This window comes from Marmota flaviventris, chromosome 1 (genome assembly GCF_047511675.1).
Source record: "Marmota flaviventris isolate mMarFla1 chromosome 1, mMarFla1.hap1, whole genome shotgun sequence".
NCBI lineage: Eukaryota > Metazoa > Chordata > Mammalia > Rodentia > Sciuridae > Marmota > Marmota flaviventris.
Window position 1 is genome coordinate 158,040,451 of NC_092498.1, and position 15,326 is coordinate 158,055,776.

General features: G+C 42.8%; 2 protein-coding genes across 11 annotated transcripts in view; one reads left to right on the forward strand and one right to left on the reverse strand.

The window, feature by feature from the left end:
- The window catches only part of Pi4ka (phosphatidylinositol 4-kinase alpha), a 128,242-nt gene that overhangs the window by 92,418 nt on the left and 20,498 nt on the right, over window positions 1–15,326 (forward strand). For all 3 annotated transcript variants that reach the window (XR_011708920.1, XM_027924347.2, XM_027924346.2), the window contains exons 30-35: window positions 689–781; window positions 2,838–2,994; window positions 3,250–3,377; window positions 12,059–12,217; window positions 12,484–12,635; window positions 14,714–14,821. Coding sequence is in view for 2 of the 3 variants with exons in the window: in XM_027924347.2 (XP_027780148.1) it covers window positions 689–781; window positions 2,838–2,994; window positions 3,250–3,377; window positions 12,059–12,217; window positions 12,484–12,635; window positions 14,714–14,821 (797 nt within the window). In the remaining variant the exon portion in view is untranslated. The remainder of the gene's footprint in view (window positions 1–688; window positions 782–2,837; window positions 2,995–3,249; window positions 3,378–12,058; window positions 12,218–12,483; window positions 12,636–14,713; window positions 14,822–15,326) is intronic.
- Window positions 1–15,326, reverse strand: part of Hic2 (HIC ZBTB transcriptional repressor 2) — a 100,913-nt gene that overhangs the window by 4,615 nt on the left and 80,972 nt on the right. For 2 of the 8 annotated variants that reach the window (XR_011708929.1, XM_071618278.1), the window contains one exon: window positions 4,860–4,952. The exons of 1 other annotated variant lie outside the window; for it this stretch is intronic. The gene's annotated coding sequence lies outside the window, so the exon portion shown is untranslated. 5 more of the 8 variants (XR_011708934.1, XR_011708932.1, XR_011708933.1 and 2 more) reach the window with 5 other exon arrangements.

Consider the following 15,326-nt stretch of genomic DNA (forward strand, 5'->3'; position numbering starts at 1 on the left):
TTTCCATAATTTATATTTTCTTCTCCTGATTCTCTTTTTGCCCATCCCCCAAAATTGCAACAATTGAGAAATTCCTTTTTCCCAGTAGTATCTGTATTATAGGAATTTGGTAGGTTCCACTGAATTGTAGTAATTAACAGTAAAGGGAAAATGTGAAAGACTGGCCTTTTAAATGCATGTTGTAGTCTCCAGTGCTACCTGGCCAAGTGGGACCTTTGCAGAGCTGGCAGCAGCAAAAAGCCCAGATTAGGAAGAGAAGCTGCTAAAACCACTGAGGCCTTTTAAATCCAGGAGGGAGGGAAGTGAGGTTGGGAATCTGAGACTGAAGCAGTCAGTTGGAGGTGATTTGCAAACATTTCTCTCATTTAGTGAGGGACACACCTTTCTGTCTTGTGATGCTAGACATTTGGGCAGCTATTAGATGTTTAAAGGCTTTGCTAGATTTTTCCTCCACCTTCAATCATCCTTACAAATTACCTTCCAGAAAGAATTTCTCACATCAGAATTTTAAAAACTTTTTCACATGGGATCTAAGAGTTCTAGAGAGTGTTCTAGAATATTTTATTATATTTACTTGCCAGCACTACAGATTTTCAACAGTCCCTGAATATGAACTTTTCCTTTGCCATGATAAACAGGAAGAAAAGACCATGTTTTGGCAGTGTGTAATAATTGTCATTATTTTTAGGCAACTCAACTAACCGAGCGCCCAGCCTGTGTGAAGAAAGATTACTCCAACTTCATGGCATCCTTGAATTTGCGCAACCGCTACGCAGGCGAGGTACCTCTCTTGCCTTTGTGTTCAGGGTTCTTCAGAGCATCCTTCTGTTTGATGCCAATTGGCTCTTTCCCAGTGGAATATGAACAAGGGGTCTGGGAAATGTGTAATTTGTTCATTTTAGGTGGCTTGTGGAGCATGGAGTCCTGACACTCATTGGCACATTCTGGAGTATTTATGTCAATTACTTAAAACTTCTGTGAGAGGGTGACTTTATGCATGCTCTGACTATGCTGAGGCATTAAATTTTTTGGCTTTATTCTTTAAGTGGTAGCAAACATTTGTTGAATGCCAAGCATTCCTCTGGGCTTTTGTTTTGATGTGCATATTATCATTCCCATTGTACAGATGAAGAAACCAAGGCTCCCGAGTTTAGGATTTTAACCAGTTCCTGAACTACACAGGAAGAACAGAATCAGTAATTATATCTGTCACACACCACACTACCATTTATTCCAGTAGCTTCATCCCTCAGTTTCCTCCACAAAGTTCAGAACCTAGTTGACACCATTACTAAGATGCCTGGCAAGCCAGCCTCTAACCCAGGAGGTTGAGGCAGGAGGATTGATGATTCAAAGCTAGCCTCAGCAAATTACTGAGGCCCCAAGTAACTTAATGAGACACAAAATAAAGAATAAAAATGGTGGGGATATAGCTCAGTAGTTAAGCACCCTGGGTTCAATTCCTGGTACAGGGAAAATAAAAAAATAAGGTGAAAAAAAAAATTCTTGATGAACTCTGTAAGTTCATCAATGACCTGGTCTGAATGGGGATCTACTTCTCTCTGAATACTCTGCCACTTTCATATTCCAGTGACTGTTCTCCACTGAACCTGGACAGGTGGGACCCAGTCACTGACCACACTGGAAATTGCTCTGAGAATCTTTTCCACATTGTTTTGAATATCCTGGTGGCAATGGGAGGTCTTTCTTTGGGAGATAGGCTTCTTTTTTGGAAAAAAATAGATATCCTTTACAATCAGTCTTGTGAATAAAAAAAGCAGCTCTGGAAAAAATAATTCTTTCTCCCTTTTTTGTTTCCTTTGTACCCAGGATTGAACTTGGGGGCACTCAACCACTGAGTCACATCTGTAGCCCCATTTTTTATTTTATTTAGAGACAGGGTCTCACTGAATTTCTTTGCACCTTGCCATTGCTGAAGCTGGCTTTCAACTCTCCAACCTCCTGCCTCAGCCTCCCAAGCCACTGGGATTACAGGTGTGCACCACCACTCCTGGCTGGAAAAAATCATTATTTCTAACTTTAAAAATACTGATGCAGGGCTAGGGATGTAGCTCAGTGATAGAGCACTTGCCTAGAATGTAATGTGATCCCCAGTACCTTAAAAAACAAAACAAAAAAACCTGAGACTGATCTTGTTTGAGTCATCAGTTGAGTATAGAGAAAATTTATTTAGCCAGTTCAGGTTCATGCAGTCCTGCCATGGGTCAGACCTCAGGCACAGTGCTGAGTACAATGACAGGAAATCAGATCCCAGCCCTGGAGGAATATCTGTAGAGGTGGAAATACCAATATGCTTTTCTAGAAGAAAAGTTCTTTCAGAAAATGTTGTAAGAAGTAGGTGGAGTGACTCACACTTGTAATTCCAACTATACGGAAGGCTGAGGAAGGAAGATTAAAAGTACCAGCTTAGCTTGGGCAATTTAGTAAGACCCCCATCTCAGAGAAGAGAAAGAGAAATGTATAAGGACTGGGATATGTCTCAGTGGTAGAGAGTTCATGTCTAACATACATGAGGCCTGCTGGGAGTGGCTACTGGCTGGCAAGAATGGAGTGGAAGTACCGGTAGGACCATGGGTCAGCTCTGAGGGAAGGTGGGATAAGAAATGGATGCTCCACAGTTCAGTCTCCAGCACCAAAAAACAAAAAAGGAAAGAGAAAAAAACTGTTACCCATGGTGGTAACATCATTAAAATGAGCTTTAGTTGAAACAGTAAGGCACTGTCTGGTCCTATCATGAGTATGGTTAGGTAGCTGCCACAGCCCTGCCCACATGGCTGGATTACATGCAAGGTTGTTAACAAACATTCTTCTTGCAGGTATATGGAATGATTCGGTTCTCAGGTGCCACAGGCCAGATGTCTGATCTGAACAAAATGATGGTCCAGGATCTGAGTACAGCTTTGGACCACAGTAATCCCCAGCACTATACTCAGGCCATGTTCAAGCTGACTGCAATGCTCATTAGCAGTGAAGGTAACACACAAAAGCTCGTTGGAATTCTGGGATTGTTTCTAAGTGAATGTTCACTTTAGTGATAAGCTGGAGTCTGGGCTGAAGAAAGAGCTGGAGCTTCCCCAGTAGAGATCTCCATGGCATCTCTTATGAGTGAAAAGTAAATAGAAAGCCATTGTTGGCCTCAGCCAGGGTTGAATCTTGTTAACCCAGTGAAGCCATGTTTCAGGTCCAGACAGGGTTGTAGATCTCTGAAAAGCATATGTTTTGTTCCAGATTGTGACCCACAGCTCCTTCATCATCTGTGTTGGGGTCCCCTCCGGATGTTCAATGAACATGGCATGGAGACCGCCCTGGCCTGCTGGGAGTGGCTACTGGCTGGCAAGAATGGAGTGGAAGTACCGGTAGGACCATGGGTCAGCTCTGAGGGAAGGTGGGATAAGAAATGGATGTTCCACTGGAGTCACCGCTAGTCATCATGGAGACCAAGGAGCAAGCCCCTCAACATCTCAAGATTTGGTCTCTCCAATGAATTGTGTTATCCATTGCTGACCATACAACTGTCATGGGAATAGAAAGAACAGTGTGTATTTTAAAGCATGGTGCTTATACAGCCAGTATTTTTCAAAAGCTCAGTAGAGGGAGCCATTTCTCTACTGAAATTGGAAGAACACCTGTTGACACTGGATCTGATTGAGAACAGTTGCATTTGTGACAAGGGTATTTATTTTGGCCTGCTACCTTTTGGGATCAGCCACCTTTCCCTGAATCTGTATTTCTGGAGTTCCTCTTGTATGGGGCCTACAAGCAAGGTTATACAGGTTAAATATTTCCTTATCCAAAATGCTTAAGACCAGAAGTATTTGAGAATTTGGAGTCTTTCAGAATCTCCAATATTTGCATGTACATAATGAGATATCGTGGATGGATCTCAAATCTAAACAAAATTAATTTATGCTTCTTATATTCCTTATGCATATAGCCAGAAGGAAATTTTACACAATATTTTTTTCCCTGTGCTTCTTAAGATCATCTTAGTGATCAAAAAGAATCCTTTGGTTTTCTTGTTCCCTGAAGGAAATGGGAGTATTTCCAAAGATGAAATTAGAATATTCTAGGCAGAGCTGGCATAGTGACCCAGCTACTGGGGAATCTGAGGCAGGAGTATCACAAGTTTGAGGCCAGCCTGTGCACTTAGCAAGATCCTGTCTCAAAAAGGGCTGAGGAGGGCTAGGGCTGTAGCTCAGTGGCAGAGCACTTGCCTAGCATCTGTGAGGCATTGGGTTCTATTCTTAGCACCACATAAAAAACTAAACAAATAAAGGCATGCTGTCCATCTACAACTATAAAAAAATAAATAAATAAAATAAAGGCATTCTGACCATCTACAACTACAAAAAAAAATTGTTTTAAAAGGGGACTGAGGATATAGCTCAGTGATAGAGTGCTTGCCTAGCATGTCTGAGGCCCAGGTTCAATTCCCAGCACTGTCAAAAAAAAAAAAGAAGACGACAACTGTTCTAGGCAGGTGATGGTGGCAATAATCATAATACTTCACATTTTCCTGGTATTTTATAACTGTATAGGATTTGTATCAATGGCACCATTCATATTTCTAAGGAGACATTTGGTCCAGTAGGCCTCTGGTAGTTCACCTTGTCAGGGAGGGATACCCACCTTGCCTCTCCAAAGAGGAAGATGACTGAGATGCTGGGCCATGGACCCAGGTGCCTCTTTTTCGGTGAAGCTTAGGAGGGCACAAGTTCTCAGCCTGGCCACCTCTGCTTTCATGACAAGTGTGCAGAACAGTCTCTGGAAGTCATACTTGTCATGCAGGGCTCTGACTCCAGAATAGTGTTACACAGGCTTCTTATCTGCATCCCAAGAATCATAACAAGGAAACCTATGTTCTAGTGAGCATCCAGTAAATGTTGACTGCTGCTGTTAGGATGGTTGTTGTCAACTGCTAGAAAGAGATTCTACAAAGATGGTAATATTGCCATTATATCCATCCAGTACACCCAACTTCTCCCCCATATCTTTTGTGTCTTGTTTTCATCTATTTTACTACAGCACTGTATGCCTTATACCATTGTTATTTTTATTCTGATAGTCAAAACTCTTCTCATAAATTTATACTAGCATATTCCATTTCTCACTATCTTGAAGTCTTCCTATAGACTTAAATTTGCAGTTGTTCTCTTCACTCCAAAGAATTTCCTTTGGTATTTCCTGTTATGCAGGTCTGCTGTAAATAACACTCTTTCATGTTTACCACCTTCATTTTTTATGCATCTGATATTCTAACTTTATAGTTTTTTGTTTTATTGCTTAGCATGGTAGGTTTTATTTTTGTTGTCTGTTGATTTGCATTGTTTCTAGAGAGAAGTTAGCATTCTTATTCTTTCTCTTGTTATTTTTCTTGGCTACTGTTAAGATGTTTATCTTTAATTTTTAGTACGTTTTTCTTCTTTTTTGGTACTAAGGATTGATCCACGGGCATTTTACCAGTGAGCTATATCCCCAGTTCTTATTTTTTATTATTATTTATTTGGGGACAGGATCTTGCTAAGTTGCTGAGGGTCTTGCTAAATTGCTAAGGCTGGCCTCAAACATGCAGTTCTGCTATTTCAGCCTCCACTATCATTGGTATTATAGGTATGCAACACAATGCCCAGTTAATTTTTAGTACTTTGACTATGATGTGCCTAGGTGTGGTTTTCTGTGTATTTATCTTATTAGAATTTATCAAGCTTCTTAAATTAGAGATGAAGGTTTTTCGTCAAACTTAGAAAATTTTAGACCATTATTTTTTTCTTTTACCCCATTATTTTATTTGGAATTCTATGTTTAAACATGTAGGTGACTTGATGTTATCCCATAGGTCATCAGGGTTCTCTTGAGTCTATGTCTTTTTCCCTCACTCTCTGTTGTAGGCTCACTCACTCTCTTGCTCTCTCTCACTCTCTTGTTCTGTTTTCATTTTGATTACTTTATTTTTTTCAGTGCTGGTGATAGAATCCAGGCAAATACTCTACCAGTGAGCTATACTCCCAACCCTGTTTTGGTACCTTTTGTTTATTTGTTTTTTCCTGAGACAGGATCCCACTGTTTCCCAAGCCAACCTTGAACTCCTGCTGCATTGATTAATAGAGCCTTCCAGGTAACTGGAACTACAGGTGTGGACCATCAATCCAGCTTTCATTTGGGTTACTATTTTTTTTTTAACTCAAGTTCACTAAGCCACATCCCAAAACCTTTTTTTGTATTAGGCATAAAAGTATTTAGAGACTGACCATGTCTCACTTAGGGCCTTGCTAAATTGCTGAAGCTGCCTTTGAACTTGTGATCTTCCTGCCTCAGCCTCCCAAGCTGCTGGGTTTGTAGGAGTATGCCACCATACCTGGCTCATTTTGGTTACTTTTTATTGTCCAATTCATTGATCCTTTCTTCTGCTTTATTCATTGTAAAACTGTCATGTATTTTTTATTTAAGACATAGTTCTCAGATCTGGGATTTTTTTTTTTTCAATACTTGTGATTATACCCAGGGGCATTCTACCAGCTATATCCCTAGCCCTTTTTATTTTTTAGATAAGGTCTCACTAATTTGCTGAGACTGGCCTTGAGCTTTTGATCATCATGCCTCAGTCTCCCAAGTTCCTGGGATTACAGTTGTGTGCAACCCATGTCTAGCTTCTTTGATTCATTTTTACAGTTTGTATTTCCTGCCAATATTCTAAATATCTTCACCCATTCTTTCTATAATTTCTTATAAATCATTGAACATATTTACAGTAGTTATTTTTAACTACTTATTTTTTCTTCACTGTTTCAACATTTTTAATTGCATATTGGATATTGTTTGCAGTTATCTCTTGGTATCCATGGGGAAATGGTTCTAGTATCCCTGCCTACAAATACCAAAATCATCAAATGTTCAAGTCCTTTATATAATATGGAGTAGCATATACATATGATCTATGCACATCTTCTCTCTTCTTTAAATCATCTCTAGGTTACTTTTATGCCTAATGTAATTTAAATGCTATGTAAATAGTTATTATTCTGTATTTTTAGAGGATAATGATAAGAAAAAAAAAAGACTGATTTTATTCAGTACAGACACAAATTTTGTCCAAATATTTTAAAATGTATAATTAGTTGAATCCACAGATTTAAAGCCCATGGATAAAAGGGCCAACTATATATAGAAAAACTGGCAATTGGGGCTGGGGTTGTAGCTCCTTGGTAGAGTACTTGCCTCGCACATGTGAGGCACTGGGTTCAATCCTCAGCACCACATAAAAATAAATAAAGGTATTCTATCCATTTATAATTTTAAAAAATTAAAAAGAAAGAAAAACTGTCAATAGTGGAATATTGCTATTTTATTTTTCCAGAGAGTAAGGGGTCTTTCTTATGTGATGACTGTCCTTTCTCCCAGGGATGAGTCCTAAAAGAAGGGGAGGGGGTTCTTTCTGCTCCTCTCAATTTTTCCTTCTCTCCCACTTCTAGCCAAGTTAGGAAAGGGATCATGGAAGGATTTTTAGTACATTTTTGGGACATCTTACCCACACCCAGCCCTGTGTGGGCTGTTCCAGGTCTCAGCCCCGTTCTCTGTCTACAGACACAGTTTGTGTTTAAGACCATCAAACCTCCTGGTTCAATAGAAATTCCCTCAGAGACTTTCAGAGCTACTGGAGGTGTTTTTGGTTAACACTGATCTAGTAGCTAAAGGTGTTTAGTTGATGGGGCCAAGGACATTTAAGCTATAAAAGGTAGGACAGTCTGCTCAGGGGAGCTTGCCCACCTGAAGCCTATCAGCTCCACCAATGGCTGCCCCTTCTGAAACCAGTAGGGCTGCACTCTCAGGGGAACTCCCACTCTTCAGGAGAGACAGAGATTGCCCTCTTCTTATGCTTTCTTCTGGAAGCCCTTGTTTTAACATAAATTGTGACTCTAAAGACAGCACTGCTGTTTAGAATTCCTTTCCACATGCTGCGTTATGCATCCTCAAACTTCAAGCTGGCATTTTAACTATTACCATTTCACAGAACTGGGTAGAGGCTTCTGACCACTGTAGTTGGCATTCACATTGTGCCTGGGCTCTGGCTACCCTTGTACTTCTGACCTCCCAGTCAGTCTGCAGATCAGATGGGTAGTTTGGAGGAGCCCCTGGGAATCCCTGGTGATAGGGAGAAGGTATCATAGACCTCACCTAGCAAGACCTGAGCTGTAGAGAGACCAATTAGCCCAGAGAAAGCTACTCATCATCTCTTTTAGATCTTTGGGTACTGCACCCATTATTGCATATGTTAGTTATTTTTTGTTGCTGTGACCAAAATACCCAATATGAACAGCTTAGAGGTTTCAGAGGTTTGGTCCAGATAAGACAGAACATCATGGTGGAGGGAAGCTGCTCAGCTCATGGCAGTCAGAAAATTGACAGAACAGGAAGAACCAGGGATAAAATATGTAAATCATCATCAAGGGCTTGTGCACTATGACCTACTCCCTCTGGCCACACCCTACCCTATAGTTACCACCTAGTACAGTAGTCTTTTCAAATAATTAATCTATTAATCCATTAATAATCCATAAATTTGAAAAGATCTAAATATACCTGCATTGACACATGAGATCTTTTGGGGGGACACTTTATCCAAACCATACCAGGGGACCTAACTTCTTCCCCAGGATATCCAAACCATACCAGGGGACCTAACTTCTTCCCCAGGGTTCCTGGCCTTTGTAAATTTTGTAAACTCCTTTATCCCTTTGAAGCAAGGAAGTCTTCTGAGCTCAGTCAGGAACTCAGCACAGGCTTCTCTTATCTGTCAAGCAGTTATACCAGCACCATCATCTATCCTGGTCATGATACCCCCACACACTAGGTGCATTCTTTTTTTAAACATATTTTTTAGTTATACATGGACATAATATCTTTATTTTGTTTATTTATTTTTATGTGGTACTGAGGATCGAACCCAGTGCCTCACATGTGTAAGGCAAGCAGTCTGCTACTGAGCCACAAACCCAGCCCTCTAGGTGCATTCTTCCGGCCACCTGCCCCCAAACTCCATGTGGTTAACTAATCAGCACCTCCAGCTTCACATGTTCAAATTCAGTTCCAGTCTCCACCTACCCTGGTCACCCATCCCCCCATCACTGTAAATGTCCACATCATCCTTCCCTCTGTTCAGACCAAACTCCGTAGAGTCATCTTCAATTCCCTGTTTTGGGACTTCTCCAAAATAACCCTCTGCAATTGTGTAAGCTTTATCTTTTCCTCTTTAAATAGATCTAGAATCTGGCTGCTTCCCAGTATCCCAGCTGCTCCTCCCACCCTAGGCTCATTTGTCTGGACCTCAGAGGTGGCCCCTTGCCTCCTACTCAGCCTCCCCCCCTTCCACATGTAGTCAGTAAAACCTGAGTCAGATCAGTTCTCTCCTCTGTCCCAGACTTGTCAGCACCCACTGCTCATTCAGAGTGGAAGGCAGACTTATTTCTGATCTGCAAGCCCCCCTTGCCACCTTGCCTTTGCCACCCTCTGTCTCCCTTGCTGTGCTATAAAAATGCTTGGTTCCTATTGTCCCTACCCTCCTAGGTTTGCTCCCCTCTGCCACGTGACCAGCGCTGGCTTCATGAAAGAAGGTTCGATTCATGCGTAAATGCTAGGGAGTTTTAAATTAAAGAGACAAGACTCTTATTACCTTTAATACCAGCTCCAGGATGGCTTCTTCTAGCTCCCTCCTCCAGCCACCTAATGCGGTAGTGTGGTTTACGGAAGAGACTAGTGAGGAAGGAGAGAGAGAGAGAGAACACACCAGGGAGTGGGCTTTTATTGGGGAACAAAGTTCCAGGGAAAATCCCATCCAATGAAGGTTAAGGGGGGCAGCATCCCAAGGTCAGGGGCAACGATTGGGTCTTCGGGGCAGTGGCCAGGCAGCTTCTACATGGACAAGCCCTCGGACCTGGAGAAGGGTGGGGAAAAGCTCTGACACAGCTGTGTCTAAGCGCCTCTCACCCAGCCAGGGAGGTAACTCAAATCACGTGCTAGGATGGCCTCCCACACTCCCCTTGAGCTTCATCACCTGTTTCCTCTTCTCAGCCAGTCAGACACCTCATTCCTGGTTACCTCAAGGGCTTATCTCAGATGTCCTCTTCCTACCAGGGCTTTCCTGGTCATCCTATCTAAAACATACTCGTACGAACTCTCAAGTCACACTGCTGTTTTTTTCTTTATTGTTTATCAATATCCTTTGTTGCTTACTTTTTGTGTGTGGCCCCCATCATAAACTTTATGGATATGTTGTCTTTTTTCATGACTTTGACTCTATTCCCGGAGCCTGGGAAACCCTGACACAGAGACAGCTGTCAGGATGTGGCAGTAGGAAAAAAATGGGAGCATCATCTCTGCTTGGATCCTTGGCCTTCTCAGTTCTTTTCCCCATGCACACGGAGGACCCACGGTCACACACACACCTTTTTGCTCCCTCATCCTCTACATAAGACATGTGGCTACAAGAAGCAGAAGCCAGGGGCTGGGGTTATGGCTCAGCGGTAGAGCGCTCATGAGAGGCCCTGGGTTCAATCCTCAGCACCATATAAAAAGAGAAATAAATAAAGTAAAGGTATTGTGTCTATCTACAATTAAATATATATATATATATATATATATATATATATATATATATAGAGAGAGAGAGAGAGAGAGAGAGAGAGAGAGAAGCAGAAGCCAGACTCAGAAACTACAGACAGCTATTTGGTAGCCTGGGATCCTGTCTGTGACAATGCCACCCGTAGTGTGGGTGACCTTCGTCTTCTTCCTGATGTCTTCCAGATGGTTTCTTTACTTTCAGGCAGGGGGAGGGTGGAATGTGACAAGATACCATCTTACAAAACGTGCTCTGGCTTTCCTAGGGCCTTTCCTAGGTCTCTTAACCTTACTCGTTGGTGCTAATAAGAACCTAAAAAACAGTCCAACTAGCAGGGAGCCTGGGTGCAAGTGCTTCTGACCAGCCACTTGAAAACCCTGAGCCATCACCTTGAGGAAGGAGAGAGGGTAGGATGCTGGAGAGGAATCTATGGTATCTATCCTACTTACCAGGCCTTGTCACCACCAAGTACGTCTCAAGCCCTTGAAGAAACTGGCTAATGGTATTGGGCCAACACAGGAATGGAAACTCTTGCTGATACAGGCACCAGCTATTCCTTCCTGGTCTTTCCTATGAAAAACTCACAAATTGTGAGCATTTTCCAAGTGTGAGCTGGCACCTTCCTTACTCTGTCTAGTACCTACATGTCTTCTAGGCCACCACTCTACTCCATATGGCCCCTTCTCATGCCTCCACATAGAAGGGGACCTAGTTGAGTGTGGCCAGACAGTGGGAGCAACTCAGCCCATAGCAGTTGGAGTCTCCCCTTGGCTCCCTGGGTCATTCTGGGTCTGGCTAGCAGGATGCAAGCATTGTACAGAGTCCATGAGAACTGTAAAAAGGAACTGATTCTAAAGCCAGAATTCCCTTGCTAGTTCAGAGACCCTAAGTCACCTCATTTCCTCAACCACAGGCAGTTTTCAGGATTGTTAGGAAGGTTCACCAGAATGGAGCCTGTTGACCCACATGGCATCAGGCATTCCAGGTATCCTGCCATCTTGCACCCTGTCCCACTTAACACCATGAACTGGGACAAATAAAACCTAGCCTGGAAAAAAGGCTGGAAGGACACTCATCAAACACTAATATGGCTGGGTACTGTAGTGTGGTACATAACTGTAGTCCCAGAAACTTGGGAGGCTGAGGCAGGGGGGATCTCAAATTCCAGTCCATTCGGGGCAAATTAGTGAGACATTGACTCAAGGAAAAAAAGAGAGAGAGAGAGCTAAGAATGTAGCTTAGCAACAAGACCCACTAATATGGATGAGCCCTGCGAAGTAGGGTTATAGATTATCTTAATTTTTTTCTTCATACTTTCCTTGATTTCTAAATTTTTTTCAGTGAGCATATATTCCTTTTATAATTTAAAAATGAAACAGTATCCCCCTTCTATGCTGAAGAGCTTATGTTGTTTTATATTTGCAGTTTATGCGGGAGATGGCAGGGGCCTGGCACATGACGGTGGAGCAGAAGTTCGGCTTGTTTTCTGCTGAGACAAAGGAGGCAGATCCCCTCGCAGCTTCAGAAGCGAGTCAGCCTAGACCTTGTCCCCCTGAAGTGACTCCCCACTACATCTGGATTGATGTATGTGCCTGTCCCCACTTCTCCCCCCTCAAAAACTCTGTTGTGCTCTTCCCCCTTGACTTTGGGGGCCAGGGCCTTATCTGGAGCCAGGCAAATCAGTTTGGAGGAGAGGGCCAGACCTAAGAGAGAGTTTAACTATTTCAGACCTCTCTCCCAACCCCTCCTGCTATTACGTCAGATCAGAGCCCTTCAGCTAACTTCACTGGCTCTGATACAAGCTGACCAAGCCCTATCACTGCACCATGTTTTTTTTTTTTCTTGCTTAGTTCCTGGTACAGCGGTTTGAGATTGCCAAGTACTGCAGCTCTGACCAAGTGGAGATCTTCTCCAGCCTGCTGCAGCGCTCCATGTCTCTGAATATTGGTGGTGCCAAAGGGAGTATGAACCGGCATGTGGCGGCCATTGGACCCCGTTTCAAGTGAGGGCTCTCCTCCTCTGGGGGGTACTGACATGTCCTGTGACTGGCATGTGGGCATATGTGGAGTAGTATATGTCATGTGTTGTCTCAGGTGCAGTGTGCTATGTTTGTCATAGTGCTTCTATACAATATGAAACAAATTTTACTGAGTTGCTATAGTATGATCAGGAAGAGCTGATCAAGCACATCCTTCCTAATTGCACTGAGGCAATAAATTTCTACCTGGTGAAAACATCCCCTGCCCCCAGCTCCTCTACTTGTGCCCTTCTCCCTAGAATCTGGCCTCTGCCATCCTCTGTGCAGGGCCTGTGGTTGGTGTGGTATTTGCTCTATCCCAGCCACAATAGAGGCCCTCACTGCTCCAGCCTTCTCTGACTGCCCTTCCCCTGAGCTCTAGACCCATGTCCCTACAGCCCACCGGCTACTCAGTGGGACTGTGCTTCTCAAACAAGCTGAAGGAAAGGACCAGTTCTCTTTTTTTTTTTTTTTTTTTTTTTTCTTTTTTTAGTTGTAGTTGGACATAATACTTTTATTTTATTTATTTTTATGTGGTGCTGAGGATTGAACCCAGGACCTTGCACGTGCTAGGTGAACGCACTACTGCTGAGCCACAACCCCAGCCCAAGTTCTCTTTTTTATTAACATATAATCTGTTAAGGATTAGTACTTTTATAAAATGTAACAGGAATGATATACTAGGAAACAATTTGCATCCCATCCCAATTGCCATAGAGATGATCAGTCACTCCTTTTCAGTATCTGCCTGCACCAATATGCCGTGAGCAGCCTTGTAAATACAGAGAAATCGCCTTGTTCAGTGTGCTCTCCACCTGTCTTCCCTTTCTGTTCTGGATGGCTCTCTGTCCTCTAACCCTCCTATGTAGCCAGACGCAAATACTTTTGGTTCCCCCTGTAATATGTCTGGCTTCTTACTTCCTTTCCTATCCACAGCCTCACTTCTCCCTCACCACTCTGACTTGGACCAACCAGCTGTCTGCATTCCCCACCACAGGTCCTCCATCCCCTTTATGGGATGACCCTCTGTGGGATGGCTTGGTGTGTGTTATGCTCCTCCTACTCAGCCTGACTACCCATGTTGCCTCCCAGTATCCCCAGTCTTGGCTCCTACAGCTACTTGCCCTGGAGCCTGGTAACCCTGCTATATGAGAAGCTATTCCTCCTTAAGGCCCATCACACTCCCAGGTCTTCCAAACTTTTCAACAGCTGGGGTCTACCCCTCTACAAGATCCCTATTAGAACTGTATTTTTCTTTTGTGGGATTTCCATGGCTTTTTATTCTATAGAAATTTTTGTCTCACCCATCAAGGGGACTCATAATCTCTCCCAGCCCAGGATTATAAAATCCCTGCAGGAAGGAATAGTGCCTCCCCTTCCTATGTCTCACATCACCTTGCTAAGGGCCTAGTCTAGAAGAAACCAGCTACATGGAAAATTATTCTCTCTTTCTGTCTCTCTCTCTCTCATAAATATTCTTACTTTATTGCACTTTCAGATGACTGTACCTCAAGAGTTTAGCCTACAGATAGTTTGTGAGACTGAAATATCTGGCCTAGGCAGAATAACACACATTGTTCACTTTTCTCCCAACAAAAATGAAAGTTTGTTTTTTTTTATTTTTTTTATTAGCTACACATGACATTACAATGATCTTGGCAATTCATACATTTGAATCAATTGGGGTATAATTTCTCATTTTTCTGACTGTACAGATTGCAGAATCACACTGGTCATAGAGTCACCTATATACATACAGCAATCATTTTTTCTGGGCTGAGGGTGTAGGTCAGTGGTAGAGCACTTGCCTTAGCATAAGTGAGGCCCTGGACTTGATTCCAAAAATGACCAAAAAAAAAAAAAAAAAAAAAAAATCTTTGGGGTAAAAGTAATCTGTGACTGATATTTACCTGGCTGATGCTCCAGTCCAAGCTCTACTGGCCAGAAATGTGCCCTGAGCTCTAGGGCTGCATGATTTACTCAGGAGAATGGCCAGCACCCCCCTGAGACATGGCCCTAAACCAGGGTTCCCACTCTGACTTAGGCCTGGGGTTCTCTCTCAGATTGCTGACTCTGGGGCTGTCCCTCCTGCATGCCGACGTGGTTCCAAATGCAACCATCCGCAATGTGCTTCGTGAAAAGATCTACTCAACTGCCTTTGACTATTTCAGGTATAGAACAGATCCCACCCTACACATACCCTCTTATCCCAAACCCTAGGAGTTCACTCACAAAGGGTCAGTTTGCCTGTTCATACTTACTGACCTTATAATTCATCAACCCATGGACTGCTGGATTTTATTATCATCAGTCCTATGCCTTATATCTGCATGTGCATGTGTGTACTAAGAGGGTAGCCTCCCAACGAGATGCATGCAAATTTTCTTAGTTCAATTGATTTAAGAGATTAAGTTCCACAGGGCACAGTGATGTGCTCCTGTAGTTCCAGTACCTAGGAGGCTGAAGTGGAAGGATCACTGGAGCACAGGAGTTCAAGACCAGCCTGGACAATAATTGCAAGACCCTATCTCAAAAAACAAAAAAACAGAGAAGAGAAGAAACAGATTACGTGCATGTCATTTACCTTTCCTGGTGATGTAATTGGTTATTGCATGAAAAACTGCAAATACCTACTACTTGGGCCTTTGCAAATGTAGACTTTGTTGTTGTATACGG